This window comes from Rhamphochromis longiceps, linkage group LG15 (genome assembly GCF_057381845.1).
Source record: "Rhamphochromis longiceps isolate RC_006_pf linkage group LG15, R_longiceps_female_GT1.1, whole genome shotgun sequence".
Lineage (NCBI taxonomy): Eukaryota > Metazoa > Chordata > Actinopteri > Cichliformes > Cichlidae > Rhamphochromis > Rhamphochromis longiceps.
Window position 1 is genome coordinate 10,365,704 of NC_140571.1, and position 14,404 is coordinate 10,380,107.

Genomic DNA, 14,404 nt, shown 5'->3' on the forward strand with positions numbered 1-14,404 from the left:
CGAACTCCTCCTTGGGATTTGGTTGTATAAGCTTCATCTTTGGTCAGTGTCAACTACACACCTGGGCCATGTTAAATTGCGGAGCTTTTGAGTTTTCACAATACTATGAGGCCGTGGCGCCATGGCGAATTTCGATGACTCGCCATGAAAATCTTATTGCCTCTCATTTTGTCATACATTTTCTGACCTTGACCAAAGTGAACACATATGATAAGGCTCCACCCCTGAACATATTTCAACTGCCATATTTGACACCAGGGACAGCGCCACCTAGTGGGAACAGGAAATGTCATGTTTTACACTTTGGGGTACAGTATAGTGATGGGTGACACCTGCAGCCTCAAATTTCTCCAGGAAAGCCTTAAGGAGTTGGTCTTGGGTTACAGTGAAAACTGTGACTTTTCGCAAAAGGGTGTGACCCCAGCAGCATGGCGAACTTTAATGTCACGCCATGAAGAAACAAATTAGTATAACTCAATGAAATCCAGTCTGATCAGTACCAGACTTTACAGGCATGATGTCAGACCCGCCCTGAACAGATTGATGTGCCCAATGTCGAAAATACGGACAGCGCCACCTAGTGGCAACAGGAAATGTCATGGCTTTAATTTTGTTGTACTGATTTTCACAGGTTCATCGTGGCCACCTCAAAAGCGGTGAATATCACCATCAGTCCCTTGTGATGCTTCAGTGCAAAAATTGTGACTTTAAACTGAACGGCGCACCCTGGTGGCAACGCGGTCCACCATGAAAGATGAAGTGGCTTTTGAGGGGCTTGGAAAGTTTATAGAGGCTTTAAATTTAGCACACACCTCCAAATGGATCAACGCTTTGTTGTCATGTGACCATTTTCCTTGAATAGCGCAAAATGGCTCCACGGCGCCCCCTACAATATTCCAAAATATCAGCCCCTGCTCTGTGTTTTATCTATGAGTCTGAAACTTGGTAAGCTTATAGGAGATATCAAGATGTACAAAAAAGTCTCTTGGAGCAATATCCCAAATCCAACAGGAAGTCAGCCATTTTAAAATTAATGTGTAATTTTGGCGACATTTTCTCCTCTTTTCAGGCCTCATACTTTCACGAACTCCTCCAAGGGATTTCATCAGATTGAACTATTCTTCAGTGTGTCGAATCCAAAGACCTTTGTGTTGTTAAATTGCGAAGCTTTTTACGTCCAGGGAAACGGGGTGGTTATGGCGGCACGTGGAGTCTCAATCACTCGCCAAAACGCAGTAATCTGCTGTCACTCAAAAAAACAATGTCCAATCTCTCCCAAAGGTCGCAGGCATGATGAGACTCGAGCTCGGAAATGTTTGTTATGCCATTTGTACATAATGGTTTGAGCGCCACCTAGTGGAACGACTAACTAATCATGAATGAATGAGTTGAAATGTTAGCTGGTGGTTAAATGCATGAATTCCATCAATGTGACATCAGATCAGAGGTGCTGGTTTTAGGTGTTGGGCGTAGCTCGACGCGATGGGGTGCGAGGGCCCTCAAAACGCTGCTTGCAGCTTTAATTACAAACTATATTTGCTTTCATACCTTTTTTCATGTCGCTTTACAAACACATCATGTTCACATCACAAAGTCACATACCTCCCAACACTACCTCCTGTCTACCACCACCATATTCAACCATCAACACCTACCCTGCATCCTGTCAAACTGTCACATCACTCAGTCTCAGCTCTCAGCTTCATGCTAACATGCTGGAAAAAGCTTCTTAGCATTATGCCAAATGTGAAGCTGTCTTTGTCAGGTAATTAAAACTGTTTTTTCATGTGTTGTTACTGATATACAGTCATTTTAAAGGCTGGCACATTAGTTTAAAGTTTCGACAAATGAGTGTACTACCTTACAATACAATATGTAATTTATATAGCGCCAAAGGATTTGGCGCTATATAAATATAAAATCAAGCAGCAAACCTTGACCTCTCCCTTTGCTCTTCTTGATATTGTCACAACATACACTTGAAATTTGGTTGAACCACGAGGTTTCTCACAACTTGCTTATCACAGTTGTGCACCGTTCATCCCTGAACTGTAGTGGATTTTATAATGATGTACACTGTAAAAACATTCTACATAATTCTAATAAAATTCACTACAGGAAGCTGATTACTGGTGCACAACTAAATGTGTGCATCTTTGAATGTGCTCACATTGACACTGATCTGCTAAAAACCTGATTTTGTGAAGTCAAAACTTTCAGCAAGTTGAAACAATCTTTCTTATTGACTCCAATTAGCCTAAAATAAGGACTGGTCCCATCCCATGTCATGGCATGAAAATATGACAGGCTGTCATCAATTCAATCAGATACTTGCAAAAATTGTAAACACTGAGTAAAAATTCTTCAACATTTTTATTGTATTTCTGACAGTGTACACACAAAACAATAATATACAAACACACACGTACACATACGCTGTCCTTCGGCTTATTACAGTTTTTCTCAGTCGCTTTGGTGCGTTTCTCAGATCAGAATTGAAATTCTCATAACTATTAGTTCAACCTCCACAACACTCAGTCATTTGTGCACATCATAGTAGCAATTTCTCCTCTCTCTGAACAAACTGCAAATGATTTTGGACATGAATCAGTTGCTTCCATACATTTCCCTGCTGCTTTCTGACATTTCCATTTACTTATGTCATGTCAGTCAAAAGTAATCATACCTATGGATGCTGAATAGTCATTCCCAATAAAACTAATAGTCATACATCCATTGCTTAAGTCATCACACACAAAATTGTTGAACTAGTTATCACATGCCAAATATTGGCCATCTGTCAAGCAAATCCTATACCTTTCTGTATCATTTTTCCTGGAAATGTCTCCGAAATTGAACAATTGATCTCAGGTGAATTACAGCTGTCACTCATGAGGAGGCTCTACCAAATTGGTGATTTTATGTTTACATGTATTCTACAGTGAACAAGTGACTGTAGCATATTTTTCTTTTGCACAATTCTGTAGGATTACAAACACTTCTACACAATGGAAATGTGAAACGTACGTATTCAGTGTCTCAGTTACTCCCAAGACTCCCATAACATCTACAGTGACTTTACTGCACATTTCAGATGGCTGTACAGGTAGGCCATAGTGCTGTCGTCAGCATTTTCAGGTGTCACCAATTGTTTTTGCAATGGGAAACACTGAAATTATAAACTGTCATAGTGGAAACATGACAATGCCATTTGACTATCTTGTTCATAAAGATGGTGTCAAGACTTTTCATTTTGATGGCACTGACAGTTTCATTGACATGGATACTTGCTTTTGAGGTATGGATAATCAATTCTGTGCATGTGACGTGCTTTTGCAGGCTATCCACTAGGTGTTGCAGTTTGCACTAATTGTTTTGGGAAATGCACTAACTGCTGTGCAAATGTTAATGGTGTTCTGAGAAACGCACCAAAGCGACTGAGAAAAACTGTAAAAAGGCTATGTCATGTTTTTGCTTTGTCAAAAAAAAAGAAAAGGCCAACATAAAACAACAACCTGTTATTACTGTGCTGACTTCCTCATTTTGAAATGATTAGGTTTTTTATTTTTACAGCATTTCATCTTGGCTGATGATGGCCACTAACCTGATGAGCTCACATGAATGAAAGTAAAACTTCCTGTGAACGTAGCTGCTTCTCGCCGGGTGCGGTGGCGCGTGCCTGTCATCCAAGTTACTGGGAGGCTGAGGTTGGAGGATCGTTTGAGCTCAGGAGCTCTGAGCTGCAGCAGGCTGTGTCGATCGGGTGTCCGCGCTAAGTTCGGCATCGATATGGTGATCCTGGGGGAGCCCGGGACCACCAGGTCGTCTAAAGAGGGGTGCACCGGCCCAGGTCGGAGACGGAGCAGGTCAAAGCCCCCGTGCTGCTCAGTAGTGGGATCGCGCCTGTGAATAGACGCTGTAGCGCAGCCTGAGCAATTCAGCGAGACCCAATCTTTATACACACCATTATACCTGTCTCTACCTCACACAGCAGCCTCGTCAGCCCTTATTTATATTTTTAATTGACGTCAAAAACACTCACAAACCTGCTGCTCTGCTTGTCCTGCACCACCTCCACCTGCAACTACATCCTCCACCCTAAACACTCCTGCCGCCCAGCAGGTGGAGACAAACTAAATCAATCAATCAATCAATCTATCTATCTATCTATCTATCTATCTATCTATCTATCTATCTATCTATCTATCTATCTATCTATCTATCTATCTATCTAATAACTTATTGCATTACAACTTGGCTAATGATGGGCAGGAAGTTTATGTGATGATGTCACCTCAGACATAGTTAAAATCCTTGTTAACGTAGCTACTTCTCGCCGGGTGCGGTGGCGCGTGCCTGTAATCCAAGCTACCGGAAGGCTGAGGTTGGAGGATCGTTTGAGCTCAGGAGCTCTGAGCTGCAGCAAGCTATGTCGATCGGGTGTCCACACTAAGTTCGGCATCGGTATGGTGATCCTGGGGGAGCCCGGGACCACCAGGTCGCCTAAGGAGGGGTGCACCGGCCCAGGTCGGAGACGGAGCAGGTCAAAGCCCCCGTGTCGCTCAGTAGTGGGATGGTGCCTGTGAATAGATGCTGTAGCGCAGCCTGAGCAATACAGCTAGACCCAATCTTTATATACACCCTTATACCTGTCTCTACCTCACACAGCAACCTCATCAGTCCTTCTTTGTCTTTTTAATTGACGTTAAACACACTCACAAACCTGCTGCTCTGCTTGTCCTACACCACCTCCACCTGCAGGACAGCTGCAAATACATCCTCCATCCTAAACACTTCTGATGCCCAGCAGGTGGAGACAAACTCAAACTAGGAAATTCATTCAGGTAACCTTTGGGTTTAATATTTGCATCTTATGATCACAGCTTTGACTGTCATGTAAAAAGGGGTTTTTTTGTTTTAGAAGTGAACTGTGCACAACTTCAGTACAGGCATGAGTCAGGATTTCAGGGTACATCATTTCTTTGAGTGTATGGTGAAAGATTGCCAGGGAAGGGACTGTGTTGCATTTTACTGGGATAATTTCTCTATTTTTTTAAATAGATATTTCATCTTATAATCAACAGTATATAAAACAGTGTATATATATATATATGTGTATATATATATATATATATATATATATATATATATATATATATATATATATATATATATATATATATATATATATATAAAAACACCCAGCACGCCCCTGCGGGCGGTTTATCCTTCAAGCTCGGGTCCTCTACCAGAGGCCTGGGAGCTTGAGGGTCCTGCGCAGTATCTTAGCTGTTCCCAGGACTGCGCTCTTCTGGACAGAGATCTCCGATTTTATTCCCGGGATCTGCTGGAGCCACTCGCCTAGCTTGGGAGTCACCGCACCTAGTGCTCCGATTACCACGGGGACCACCGTTACCTTCACCCTCCACATCCTCTCGAGCTCTTCTCTGAGCCCTTGGTATTTCTCCAGCTTCTCGTGTTCCTTCTTCCTGATATTGCTGTCATTCGGAACCGCTACATCGATCACTACGGCCGTCTTCTTCTGTTTGTCTACCACCACTATGTCCGGTTGGTTAGCCACCACCATTTTGTCCGTCTGTATCTGGAAGTCCCACAGGATCTTAGCTCGGTCATTCTCCACCACCCTTGGGGGCATCTCCCATTTTGACCTCGGGACTTCCAGGTTATACTCGGCACAGATGTTCCTGTACACTATGCCGGCCACTTGGTTATGGCGTTCCATGTATGCCTTGCCTGCTAGCATCTTGCACCCTGCTGTTATGTGCTGGATTGTCTCTGGGGCATCTTTACACAGCCTGCACCTGGGGTCTTGCCTGGTGTGATAGACCCCAGCCTCTATGGATCTTGTACTCAGAGCTTGTTCTTGTGCTGCCATGATTAGTGCCTCTGTGCTGTCTTTCAGTCCAGCTTTGTCCAGCCACTGGTAGGATTTCTGGATATCAGCCACCTCCTCTATCTGCCGGTGGTACATACCGTGCAGGGGCCTGTCCTTCCATGATGGTTCCTCGTCTCCCCCCTCTTTCTTGGGTTTCTGCTGCCTGAGGTATTCACTGAGCACTCGGTCAGTTGGGGCCATCTTCCCAATGTATTCTTGGATGTTCGTTGTCTCATCCTGGACTGTGGTGCTGATACTCACCAGTCCCCGGCCCCCTTCCTTCCGCTTAGCGTACAGCCTCAGGGTGCTGGACTTGGGGTGAAACCCTCCATGCATGGTAAGGAGCTTTCTTGTCTTTATGTCAGTGGCTTCTATCTCCTCCTTTGGCCAGCCTATTACCCCAGCAGGGTACCTGATCACGGGCAGGGCGTACGTGTTGATGGCCCGGATCTTGTTCTTACCATTCAGCTGACTCCTCAGGACTTGCCTGACCCTCTGCAGGTACTTGGTGGTTGCAGCTTTTCTAGCGGCCTCTTCATGGTTCCCATTCGCCTGTGGGATCCCCAAGTACTTGTAACTGTCCTCTATGTCTGCAATGTTGCCTTCTGGTAGTTCAATCCCCTCAGTTCTGACTACCTTCCCTCTCTTTGTTACCATCCGACTACACTTCTCCAGTCCGAACGACATTCCAATGTCATTGCTGTATAGCCTGGTAGTGTGGATCAGTGAATCGATGTCTCGTTCACTCTTGGCATACAGCTTGATGTCATCCATGTACAGGAGGTGGCTGACAACTGCTCCGTTCCGTAGTCGGTATCCGTAGCCAGTCTTGTTAATGATCTCACTGAGGGGGTTCAGGCCTATGCAGAACAGCAGTGGGGACAGAGCATCTCCTTGGTAGATCCCGCACTTGATGGTGACTTGTGCTATGGGCTTGGAGTTGGCCTCTAGTGTTGTACGCCACATCCCCATTGAGTTCCTGATGAAGGCTCTTAGGGTCCCATTGATCTTGTACAATTCTAGGCATTCCAGTATCCAGCTGTGGGGCATTGAGTCATAGGCCTTCTTGTAATCAATCCAGGCAGTGCACAGGTTGGTCAGTCTGGTCTTGCAGTCTCGGCTGATTGTTCTGTCTACCAGTAGCTGGTGTTTTGCGCCTCTGGTATTCTTGCCAATTCCTTTCTGTGTCCCGCTCATGTATTGACCCATGTGCCTGTTCATCTTAGCCGATATGATGCCTGACAGGAGCTTCCATGTAGTACTGAGGCAGGTTATTGGTTGGTAGTTGGAGGGGACCGGTCCCTTCTTGGGGTCCTTGGGGATCGGCCTTCGGTTAGCCATTCCGAGTGTCTCTCGTTAACTAGCAGCTGGTTCATTTGTGCTGCCAGACGCTCGTGGAGTGCAGTCAGCTTCTTCAGCCAGTAGGCGTGAACCATGTCGGGCCCTGGTGCTGTCTAACTCTTCATACTGGAGACCCTTTCTTGGATATCTGCCACTGTGATGGTTACTGGACCCTGTTCAGGGAGGTCGCTGTGGTCTGCCCTCAGATCCACTAGCCACTGAGCATTGCCGTTATGGGTTGCGTCCTTCTCCCATATGCTCTTCCAGTATTGCTCCGTCTCCAGCCTTGGTGGTGCTGTTCTCTTATTATTATTGTTCCCTTGCCACTGAGAGTACACCTTTGCTGGTTCTGTGGAGAACAGCTGGTTTATTCTCCTGCCTTCTATCTCTCTGGTGTACCTCCTCAAGCGGCTGGCCAAGGCTGTGAGTCTTTGCTTGGCAGTTTCCAAGGCCTCAGGTATGGACAGCTTGCTGTATTTCTTAGGCCCTACAATAATATAAGAAAACAGAAAAAACCCAAACAATCATATGATGATGATGATTTATTTATGTAGCTTTAGGTATTTTTTTATTTATTGTATTAATATTTTTTTTATTTATATATAGTAAATCATAAAAGAATATATGTGACAATTGTGGTACTTGTATCAGCTAGTACCGGTACTTGTGAATGTGTTGGGGTCCCGGTGCCTGCCCAGCTGTCCCAGCGTGGCCACAAGTGGCTTTCCCCCCACTTGTATATAGAGCACTGTGTTGAAAATAAAGTACTGTTTAACTGTTATTCTCAAGTCTGCACCTGAGTCCTTCCTGCCTGCCCTGATAGAATGATTCCTCTTTAATCTTAATCATCCCTGAAGATTAGAGAGCATGATGTGAAATTGTCTGCATTTCTTTCCACACTTTGTAAATCTGCTGACCCCGCACTGTTTGTATGTTGCAAACAAAGAAGAAAAAAACTCCTTTTCAGGGTGATGAATGGACACTTAAAAGCTTTGCAATGCTTAGTGTTCTGTTGTTTACATTACGCTTGTAGCTTATCTCTTTCTTCAGTGCACAGTCCTAATCTCTTGTATATGTTGTAAAATGTTTCCCATCTTGCCCTTTTTTTGTAACTCTGAGTAATTTTTTTTAGTTTGACATGTGAAAGGTCAGTGAGCTCTGGAGAGGCCAGCAGATAATAAAGTGGTTAAGTGGCACCACCATGTGGCCTTACAGACATCATTTTGCTGACATATACAGCAGGGACACATCTAGTTCCTGAGAGTTTCTATGTGGAATTCATTTGCATTTATTACATCTATACTTGGAGGTTAAGACACTGCCTTCTCTTCTGTGTGATTTGCTAAATTCTTTGAAAAGACCAGGTGAATGACTGATCAGACAATTTGCAATGCACGAGTTCTTCAACTGATACAGTATAACACAGTTGCGAAGACTGTTGGGAAAAGATTTTTTCAATTGAATAACAGCTTAATGAAAATGCAATAGAGGGTATGATTTGTAGTTCATTTTCTTCTTAATGAGACCGTGCATGCTGAGCTGCAGTCAAAGGTATAAAAATATAAAGACTTTGATACTGTAATAGGATCAGCACCCATCATACCTCGACGCGCATCATCATTTATTACTAGCTCAGAGCGGGATTACTTGTGGGTGATGTTTGTTTACTGTGTGTGCTGATGCATATTAGTTACATTATGTTCTCTTCTAAAGTGCAAACAGTCATTATGTGCACCTCTTACAGCAATCCTTGACCGTGTGGGTCTATAAGATGATCATTTTTATTTATTTAATAATTAAAAACAAAAATCTATAACCATTAAATGTAACAGTTCAGCGCACATTCTGCTCTGCCACAGTTTGTTTGATGTAATCAGGACAAACAGTAATTTAACAGAAAACATGGATATTTCTAGTAAATTAAAAGACATTTTTTCAGCTCTTGGCACATGTTTGGCTTTTACCCATAATTCCATTATCACTTCCCTCTATGCCTGCCTCCTTCCCACCCCTCAGTCATGTGAATCCTCTTAGAGGTGGATTACTGGACTACGATGTCCACATCGAGAAGGAAAGCGAAGGCGAGAGATGGCGAGAGAGAAAAGGAGCATGAAGCGTCCAGAGTGAGAGGAACACGCAACAAAGAGAAGAAGAAAAAGACAAAGACAATGGAAAGGACCCCTTGGCCCCATGCAAGCCAGGAATGGGGTAGAAGGTGGTGTTTAGCTAGGGTGAGAACATCTACTTTTCCACAGGTGCTACTATTTGTTTGTTTTTTCATATCTTCTTTTTAGTTATAGGTTATGTCTATAAAAATAGTGGATAACTTTATGACTTATCCACTGTAAGTGAGACACTTAATGAGTGGTACACTAAGTTGTCTGACTGTTGCTTGTCTGTCAAAGTAATCATATCTTAGTGAGCTTAAAGTGTCTTTATGGCTTTGTGAAATATATATTCCTTCCTTTCTATATTCTGTTTCTGTTTTCTCGTGGAATGATAATGCCCGTGTTGTCTTTCTTTCGCTCCTTGCAGACAGAGCCTCACATGGTGAAGCGCACAGTCTGGGTGTCCCACGCCCACTCTTGCTGACAAGGCAGGGAGAGACTAACAACCCGTGGCAGCAATGTCGCTCCTGTCCTTAACTGCCCCTCCCGGCTGGAGCATGTGCTCTGCTCTTTATATCCTCATTGTGTTGCTCCCAGAGGCCAAAACAGACAGCTTGAACGCTACCATTATCCGCAACGGTGGGGGCTCCCAGTGTGGGGAGTACACAAACCAGGTGATTACAATAACCATCTTGCAGTGATGTTCTCCAGACAATAGTAGCACAGCCTTATCACTGCAACAGCTTGCTACTTTTACCGTACACCAGAGATCCATCAGCTAGGTTAAGGAGCTTTCCATCTGAGCAGAAATCAGAATAATGTTCTCATCAAGTACATTTGAAATGCATAAAAAATATAAAAAAATAATACACTAAGGTGGCAAGACACCTATTATTTTTTTTAAGTATATATATTTAAGAGATTTTAGGGGGGGAAATCAGATAATTTAAGTGAGGAAAAGATAACACTGTTAAGAGTTGATATAAATCTGAGATTATGTATAAGAGCATTGACAAAAACAAGTGAACAAAGACAGCGGTTGTTTCGGCTGTCTGGACCTGTCCTCAACAGGTGATGGAGAATGGGATGTGTCGCCTGGTGGCCACACTGCCTCAGCTGGACGAGCGTAGATGCCCCGATATGTTTCGCTGCACAGACGAGGTCTCTTACTGGCTGCATGAGAATGAGGAGAGGACGCAGCAGATCATGGCGCTGAAAGAGACCATCTCTGAGCTGCAGGAGGAGCTCAGGAACCATCGGCATCGTATCAAAGTCCTCGAGCTGCAGGTGTGATTTCCATTTTTATACTTAAGTAGGTGGGAGAAGAGGGGATGCTATACTTAGCAGACTTGAGTCAACCATCAGCAGCAACCCTTTTAGCTTTGATAGCTACATGGAGAATATTGTGACAGTGTGAAAACATATTTTCTTGTTTTATTTTTAAGACTATACCTGTAGTGGCTCACTTTTTTTGCGCTATTATAACTTAATATGTTCTGTCTGTAGTATTAAATATAGCCACATGTGATCAAATAAGCCTTGATTGCAGTTTTATTTGAAATAAACATGTCCGCCTACGACAGGAAACGTGCTGCAGTTCTTTACTCTGATGTGGTGCTTGGTCATCAAACTGGCTTCTCTCCCAGCATGCCCTTGACCTTAGTCACTAACAGGATTACTCTACTCTTGCATGTGTTGCCTCATTCGTCTCAGTGTGAGCTTAAACAGAGACACTGGTCGGTGGACACAGATGAAGTAGCTCGTGCCTTGTGTGTTGCACAGGAAGCACAGGACAGGGGAGAGGGCTCTGGAGTTTGTGGTAATGGGAGTTGGTGGTGGTGGTGTGTCTGAGCTCTGAATAGATTAATCTGTCTTTAAGTATTACAAGTGGACTTGCTCCACACGTTTCCTGTGTGTGGTGTTCTGGGCCTGTTATACCCAGAGGAGGCCCTGGGGCAAACCCAGGACATGCTGGAGAGATTATATCTTTTGGCTAACTTGGGAACGTCTCAGTGTTCCCTCAGATGAACTGCAGAGGGTAGCTGGGGAGAGGGAGGTCTGGGCTTCTGCAGGCCCCATGACCCTTTATGGATGGATGGATGGATCTAGATGTTGGTTTGGCAGATATTGCATGTCTTAACATGTGAATGAAGGGTTCCTGTAACAGATTGGTATATCTGTCACAGGAATGTGAATGATTTCTTTCCTTTATTTTTAACTAATTTAAAAATGCACTTGTCTCAGTTGTTGAACATCCTTTCATTCACATGTGAGTCTGTGTATTTCTATTTCAATGATTTCAGAGTGAAGAGAGGGTCCACTTGAACATCTCCTTGGAGCAGCGTTTTCATGAGTTGGAGCTGCACTACGCTGAAGCCACTACCCTGCTGCACTTACAGGGGACTCTGATCCTAGACCTTCAGGTTATTACCATTTGGGGATATTTTGTTAGAATTTCTTCTCTCTTTTTTTGTCATAAATGTTAGCAAAAGTGTTTTTGAGTGTTGGCCTCTGTTTGTATTTATGTTTAGAACCAACTACATAATCTGACACTTTTGGTGGATAAAGTAAAAAGAAGCCCCGGCTGTTTGATCAACATTGTCCGACCCAATCCTCTCATGAATGCTCACGATCGGCTGCACCCAGGTACATACTCAAGCGATGATGTTCCAGCAGAGGGTGCCAAATACCACTTGTTGATTTTCTCTGACACTTTCTTGCCTGTTTTACTCTTCTTTCAGAGATCCAGCATGTGAGGAACTGTCCTATAGACTGTGCCTCTATCTACCACAATGGTGTCAGGAGATCTGGCCTTTACACTGTGGTGCCATCACTGGCAGGGATGCCTGTGGAAGTCTATTGCGATATGGACACAGATGGTAAGTCATGTGCAAGCGGTCCTGATTAAAGGGAAGCTATGGTGGTAATTTTCAACTCCATGTTATTATTCTGGGACTCTACTGCAGTAGCACTGCATGATTTACAATCTCACGCTCATCCTTGGCAAAGTCCCTGAGTTCATTTCCTGTCTAAAACAGTTTGCTTTAACCCCCACTTCCTCCTCTCTTTAAGCCAACTTTCTTCTGATTTGCTGCCCCTCAAAACAAAAGATTCGAACAGCAGGTCTGTGCTGACAGCCAGAGCTGTGTGCCTGAAATGACCATATGATCATGTCTACTCTTAGTGATATCATACAGAGCCAAGGGTAGAAATACCTGACTAAAACAGAGTATTTGGAGCAGTCTAAAGCCTGAGCTTTAACTGTGTAAACCCTCATTATTTGAAAACTTTGGACATGATTAATGTGACCATACAACACCAAATATTGTTGTTCATGTGCATAACTTCAAAAGCAGTGCCATAGATCATCCATTAGTTATTTTCATCCAACACATAAATGCAATACCATTTTTGTGACCAAACCTCCTTTAAAACCAGTTCTACTTGGTACACTTGCATGAAGCCTTCACAGTTTGTCTATGGATTTAGGCTTTCTGAGCTGATACAGTCACTTTATTTAATATCAGACCGATTACTGAGATCAGAAAAATGGCCAGAGTTAAAATATGCACTGCCATTTATAATAGCTACTTAATGTTTTCATCAAATTGTTAAGTATTCTGTACCTGACCTATAGTCATCAGCTGAGCAGATGATAACCCATCAAACATGGAATGAATTTTACACTTTCTCCCAGGTGGCGGCTGGACTGTGATTCAGCGGCGATTTGATGGCTCAGTGAGCTTTGACCGCAACTGGAGGGACTACAGGGATGGATTTGGTGAGCTGCACTCAGAGTTCTGGTTAGGCAATGACCACATACATGATCTGAGTGCCCAGGGAGACTACAGCCTGCGGATTGACCTGGAAGACTGGACCAGCAAGCACAAGCATGCCCTCTACCAGAGCTTCAGGTTAGTGTCAGATAACCAACTGTGCAGACTTACATTGGGCTGGATACTCCAAAACATACACAAGCAACTGTGTTCCTTACATAATTTCTTGCAGTGTGGAAGATGAGGAGCATCAGTACCGTCTCCATGTGTCAGGCTTCAGTGGTACGGTTCAGGACTCTTTCAGTTGGTACCACAATAAGCAGGGCTTCAGTACACCAGACAGTGGAAACATCTGCGCTGAGATCTCACATGGCGGTTGGTGGTATAACCAGTGCTTCTACGCCAACCTTAATGGAGTCTATTACAGGGTAAGGATACACAAATTACCCTGCATTTTACATTTTTAAAGACAAATTCTTATCTTCTTCTTCATCATACAGGGAGGCCATTACACTCCCAAAGGGCGAGGGCCGCTGGGTCCAGATGGAATTGTTTGGCACTCCTGGAAAGACTCTGATTATTATTCCCTACGCAAAGTCAGCATGATGATCCGGCCACGCAGCTTCCAAAGCCGCTCGTCACCATAACAATGGTGAGGACACGGGAACTGGCGTCCTTGGCAGCATTTGTAGGGATGAAGATATCTGATGATCAGGACGATGATGATTACACTTTATTGTATGCTCAGGAAACGTTTTGTGTGTGGAGCAGACCTACCCGGTAACCTCTTTGCTTTTAAATCTTATGTGACTGCGGCTGATATCCATGTTGTATTGTGTGAATATAAACATCATCTTGTTCACTGATTATTTCTTTCCTCCCACTCACTCCTGGTAAGTGAATTCTTCCTTGTTTTATACTTCTTTTTGTACTATAGTTTGTTAATGTTGACGTGTAAAATACCAGCCAAAATGTATTTGTGTGATGACAAGGTTGTCTTCTAGCCACCATGTGGAGACAACCTGCAACTGGAAAGAATCACATGACACAGTTTGCTGAACACTCTGCATGTATGTGCTTATTTGTAATCACTCTATTGCCAGTTTTATTATTTTGGAGTTCTTCTACTGTTTTAATCAATGGGGAAAAAAATCATTGAAATAAAAAGGGTTTGATATTACTAAACAAAGTCACTTAATATCTGATACGTGCTACTGTCTCAAAGTATTAGGTCATGTGCTATCTGAAGACTCCATATAAATACACATTAATGTATTAATTGT

At 43.5% G+C, this 14,404-nt stretch overlaps 1 protein-coding gene and 2 non-coding genes across 3 annotated transcripts; all 3 read left to right on the top strand.

The window, feature by feature from the left end:
* Positions 1–3,658: 3,658 nt before the first annotated feature.
* On the top strand, positions 3,659–3,957 carry LOC146652132 (signal recognition particle RNA). Its single transcript, XR_014907760.1, has one exon.
* A 378-nt stretch (positions 3,958–4,335) lies between these two features.
* On the top strand, positions 4,336–4,634 carry LOC146652133 (signal recognition particle RNA). Its single transcript, XR_014907759.1, has one exon.
* A 4,663-nt stretch (positions 4,635–9,297) lies between these two features.
* Positions 9,298–14,333, top strand: LOC146652134 (angiopoietin-related protein 1). Its single transcript, XM_085382109.1, has 9 exons — positions 9,298–9,492; positions 9,773–10,019; positions 10,417–10,632; positions 11,649–11,768; positions 11,877–11,991; positions 12,087–12,224; positions 13,043–13,259; positions 13,354–13,549; positions 13,622–14,333. The coding sequence occupies exons 2-9, from the start codon at positions 9,864–9,866 to the stop codon at positions 13,766–13,768; spliced, it is 1,305 nt and encodes a 434-aa protein (XP_085238235.1). The 5' UTR covers positions 9,298–9,492; positions 9,773–9,863; the 3' UTR covers positions 13,769–14,333.
* The last annotated feature ends 71 nt before the right edge of the window (positions 14,334–14,404 follow it).